General features: G+C 45.1%; 1 protein-coding gene across 1 annotated transcript; it reads left to right on the forward strand.

The window, feature by feature from the left end:
• Nucleotides 1–858: 858 nt before the first annotated feature.
• On the forward strand, nt 859–3,419 carry c1qtnf2 (C1q and TNF related 2). The gene is made up of 3 exons (XM_036548579.1): nt 859–999; nt 2,307–2,555; nt 2,779–3,419. The coding sequence occupies exons 1-3, from the start codon at nt 966–968 to the stop codon at nt 3,417–3,419; spliced, it is 924 nt and encodes a 307-aa protein (XP_036404472.1). The 5' UTR covers nt 859–965.
• Nucleotides 3,420–5,221: the final 1,802 nt, after the last annotated feature.

Genomic DNA, 5,221 nt, shown 5'->3' on the forward strand with positions numbered 1-5,221 from the left:
CGTGGTAAAAAGATGCTCATCGACGCTGGTGTGGAGATATAATTCTGTATTCTCAGTTATAATAAATGAATTACCTTTGGCAAAGTTTCCTTCAGGAGGGGGAGATATAACAGCATCGCTAAATTTTCTTATTTCAACGAAATCAAAGTGACGTAGCAATGCTGTTGCAGCTGATGAATCAAGTGCTTGCGATTACAAGGGACTCGTGCAAACATGTCTGCGGAAAAAAAACGTATTTGCTTCGTTGCTTTGCAGCGCATCGCTGTTGCCCGCCAGCTGGTCGTTTCTCATCTTCCTCTATTTTTGGCCATGTTTCTAAGCAGAGTGAAGCAAATCACATCTGGTGATCCTCCGCTACAGTTTACCCAATTAGCTCCAATTCTCCAAGTTCCTCCCTTGGCAAGACTCCGCGTTATGATGTTTATTTTCCGATGCACTCATTCTGCGACATTGCAGGACCACGTGCATAAGCAACATAACGACGCCACCACCTTGCGCTGTCTGATGTGTTCATCTTTCCCGGATAACGCTCTTCATATGGAAAATTGGCATGTTTTCGTAACCATCTGGCAATGATCTTATCTAAATAACATCTAACTGAAAACAATTTTTGTACAAGTCAAAGCAATTGAGATAATAACACGGGATTAATGACATTGTTCCTCTTTTTTTTTGCAAATGTTTGCACTCCCCGGTCATTCCTTTACCTTGCGGTATTAGAACACATCTATGCAATTGCGTCACGGTAAAAAAATTTGTTGGCTAAGAACTGCCACAGGACTGAAACAGGGTGTATACTGAGAGTTGAGGGTTAAATTTTTCGCAGAAGTTTTTTGTCCAAACATTGTACAGCTGCAATGTTTGAGCTGATGAGTTCAACAACTGAATAACATATAGGCTGTAAGGAACAGCGTTCGGTGGGAAACAGACTCGGTTCGAATAAAGTTCTCCGCTTTACAGATCAGATGACGTTATCTCCTCTGAACGGTAAAATCTGCGGTAAGTACATAACTGTACTCCCTCTTCCCATAGTATTTTCAGCCGATTGTTTTACGGTTGTGAACATGTTTTGCGCCGAATGATAATACTCCAAAAATGCAAAACACTTATTTTAATTCCTTTTTTGCATTTCTGTTTTCCGATAATTGTGCATGCCCGAGCAAGCAAGAAAACTGAAACTGCAACAATTAACATGAATTTAAAGGAATTCTTTAATTCCTCTTTAAGATTGTTTTACCGGGTTTGTCGGTTTCCGAGTTTGCACTTGTTTCTGTACAGCTGTGATGTTAAATAATTTAATTGTTTTTTTGCAATACAAGTTTCAAGGGACAGTTATCTTGGAAAATGGCGTTAAGCATCAGGTATTAAAACTTTCGCTTTTCATTATGAGGGTAAATGTAAAAAAAAATGTTTTTGGTAAACTTTATGCAGTTGGGTAACAGTTCGCATATTAATACAAGAAAACACCGGATCACGTTCACATTTTAATGCACCCAGTGACGTAATTAGTGTAGGTACACAAAGATTCCATATCACCAGCGGGTCAGTGCGTAAAGCAGCGCAGCAATAAACAGCTGTGGACAAGTGAAGGGGAAGGCACGCGGCGAGCCAAACTTAAAAGCGCTCCGACAGCGATCGCAGAGCGCACCAGTGATCAGGAACATGTGGCGGCAAGGATGACAGCTTTCAGTGGGAGCAGGAATCTGGGCTCAGGGAGCCAAGGTCCCACGTTGCAGCACGGCGGTTCAGAAATGTTGACGAATTCCTATCAGCTCTTTTCAGGGCACGTTTCATTTTGTTTCTCTTTCAAAAAGGTCCTGGAACACCGCCATGCCTCTTGCAAACTCAAAGGTCATGCTTTTATCAGTGTCACTTCAAATTGAATTAATCGGACTTCCCTTCCTTGTTATTACTCATTTAACCAACTCTAGTAGTGGTAAGGAGCAGGGCTGGTAACCAAAAGTTTGCAGGTTCAATTCCCTGCTGGGGCGATGCCGCTGTACCCTTGGGCACGGCGCCTAACCCACAACTGCCTCAGTAAATATCCAGCTGTATAAACAGATAACGTGCAAAAACTGTAACCCATGTAAATCGCTCTGGATAAGAGCATTTGTTAAATAACAATAATCTAATGTAATGACTTTAAGAATACTGGAAAACACATTGCACCTACCAGACACATCAGACTCTAGGCACCACTGTTTAATTACGTCAGTCAGTGCAATAGGCATCTCATTGCAGAGCCGTTCCCTCGATATCCTCGCAGTGTCTGTTCACACCTGTGCTTCCTTCTCCTGCTGTTCTAGCCGGCGCCATGCTCCTTCTCGCCCTGTTGGCTTGCTCTCTGCCCCTCGCCACCCCTCAGCCAGCCAATAAGAAGGGCCGCAATTACACCATCCACTCCTCCCAGCTAGTGTGCAGCATGCCGGGCCCCCCGGGGCCCCCGGGCATTCCTGGAGCCCCAGGAACCTCTGGCGCCATCGGCAGGATGGGGTTCCCTGGGAAAGACGGCAAGGATGGGAAGGATGGAGAGAAGGGGGAGAAGGGAGACGAGGGTGAGCACAGCCACATGAAAGACAACCTTGTCTGAGGAGCTTTAAAGATGTGGGAGTCCACAATAAATGTCCTTTAGGCTGATTTTTACTAACTGGACTGGTTGCCTGAATCAAAATGAATCGATGAAATGAGTCAAATCCACTAAAAATGATAAAGCTCTTTAAAGGGTCTTCGGGGGGGGGGGGGGGCAATAAAGCCTAAATGTTTATCTTTCTCTGACAGGGGCACAGGGCCGGCCTGGCAACCCTGGCAAGCCTGGACCAAAGGGCCGTCAGGGAGTGGTGGGCAAAGCAGGGTCCAGGGGCCTGAAGGGGGTACGGGGGGCCCCAGGCTCGGCGGGGGTGGCCGGGGTGAAAGGGGAAGCAGGGGACATGGGGGAGGTAGGGCTGCCGGGCTGCTGCAACTGCGGAAAGAACTCGGCCCGATCGGCCTTCTCTGTGGCGGTGACCCAGAGTTACCCCAGGGAGCGGCTGCCCATCCGCTTCAACCGCATCTTGATGAACGAGGGCGGCCACTACAACGCCAGTGACGGCAAGTTCGTGTGCGCCATCCCTGGCGTCTACTACTTCACCTACGACATCACGCTGGCCAACAAGCACCTGGCCATCGGGCTGGTGCACAACGGCCAGTACAAGATCAAGACCTTTGACGCCAACACTGGGAACCACGACGTGGCCTCCGGCTCCACCGTGCTGCGTCTCCAGCAGGGTGACCAGGTCTGGCTGCAGATCTTCTACTCGGAGCAGAACGGGCTCTTCTTCGACCCGTACTGGACGGACAGCCTGTTCACGGGCTTCCTCATTTATGCCGACCAGGACTTTCTCAACGAGTTGGATCAGAAGGCCAATGCTGGATCCGTCTGATGCCGAAGCAGATAAGTGGCTATGTTTCCATTGGAGATGCTGGTGTTTGCTCCTCAAGTTTACTCAGAGAGCATTGAATTCCAGTCTAGAGCGGCTGGAGGGTCTGTGCTTGGGCGCATGCATGTTTGCATGCCTTCTTGCGCAGTCAGTGTCATGGAAACATAGCCATTTTGTCTCTGTGAATGTCAGGCGGCTTGACCTTGGGGGTACAGTGCTATGCAGTCTTCACAAGTATATATAATATTGATTTTCACCTTTTCGTCCTTGCTCATTGTCCCTGTTCTCTCTCTCTCTCTATGCCCCCCTCACTGCAGACTTTCAGTGCAGTAGGTCCTCTTGGCTGAGGCTGAGGCACAGTGTTCTGCCAAACCACCCTCTATGACGTCATGTGTAGATGTTCATCGGATGACGTTTTTCAGATGAGAACTCTGCTCGGGTCACTAAACCATGCCTGAGTGTAACTCTCTGTATCTGTATTACAAATACTTGATCTTGTCTATTATTTTTTTTGATTGTTTGCATCAGACTACGAATGCACATGTAAAGTAATTGAAATTTTACACACACTCAAGATGTTTTTATTTGTTTTTGGTCACATGTAAATGAATTGATAAAGAAATAGACTGACACTAGGTGGCGCCAGTCTTCACTTAATAATATGAAGAATTCAAACGAACTTTGATTTTTTTTTTCAAAGTGATGTCCAGTGTGCATGCTTTTCCACAGAGAGAGGAACTGAATGGTGACCGGGTGAAAGACCATAGCAAATGGCCCGCAGAGCAATGTATTCATATTGTTATCACTTTTAGTTACAAATCGCTCAGATGGTAGCTCAACTAGTTGCATGTGGAACACTCCATGTAGATTAGTTCCTTCAGTGGAGACGAAGCACTGCTTTACTTTAACCGCGGGTGTTAAACGGAGGTTTCTGGAAGGTAGATATGTATACAAATGTTTGTTCATGACAGTTACCCTGTCTTAATTTTTCCAAGTAAATAAAATAATAATAATAAAAAAAAATAATAAATAATTTTAGTAGATAGTATGTAAATTTGCAATGATGTATTCCATAAAATACACTGCGATAAAATTTTTGAGTTTAGGGTACATGGATAATCTTAAGCAGCTGTGTGCCTTTTAACAAACGAACCCAAAATCAATGAATGGTTTGTCTAAGTAAGATTAGCATACACACTGGCCTTGCAGGAACAGAGATGAATGTTCTTGGCTGAAACATCCTTATTCCCCCTTCCCCTTACTGTACGAATAGCCCATTACTGCCCGTTTAGGAGCAATAATACCTTTCTCGGACGGATGACAAATATACCAGTCAACTGGCGACAGTCATGGCACATGCTAAACACCGGGGGTGTGGGTTTTTGGTTTTCTTTGCCACTGAACACCATCTTTGTTTAAACAGAAATAAATCATGTACTCACTCATGTCATGACCATATTGTTAACAATCGACTTTTAAGGGGTACACAATTTTCATATTGATAATATAATAGTCACAGAGATGTTATTGACAAAATATAAACCTAAATACAACAACAAGGTTATTGTATTTGATCTTAAAGATATTGAAAGAGTGGGCATAGCATAATTCTTTTTTAGAACGCCTAAAACAAGATACATTATAAGATATATATTATAAGAGAGGGGTACCGATGGATATTCGGAGTCATTGGGTCGGTTCTTTAGGACTGCAACTCCCAGAAGCACCTCTGGCGCTGCCCTTATCGTGTGCAGGGTCCACGAGCTCCTCGAGCTACTCGCCGCAGCAGCAGCTGGGGTAGCCTA

This window comes from Megalops cyprinoides, chromosome 16 (genome assembly GCF_013368585.1).
Source record: "Megalops cyprinoides isolate fMegCyp1 chromosome 16, fMegCyp1.pri, whole genome shotgun sequence".
Classification (NCBI taxonomy): domain Eukaryota; kingdom Metazoa; phylum Chordata; class Actinopteri; order Elopiformes; family Megalopidae; genus Megalops; species Megalops cyprinoides.

What these genes read in the sequence shown, in the direction of transcription:
- c1qtnf2 (XM_036548579.1), top strand. Translation starts at nt 966, where the DNA reads ATGACGTTATCTCCTCTGAACGGTAAAATCTGCG. An exon ending in TCTGAACGGTAAAATCTGCG is followed by an intron (nt 1,000 to 2,306) that starts GTAAGTACATAA and finishes CTGCTGTTCTAG; the next exon opens with CCGGCGCCATGCTCCTTCTC. An exon ending in GGGGGAGAAGGGAGACGAGG is followed by an intron (nt 2,556 to 2,778) that starts GTGAGCACAGCC and finishes TTTCTCTGACAG; the next exon opens with GGGCACAGGGCCGGCCTGGC.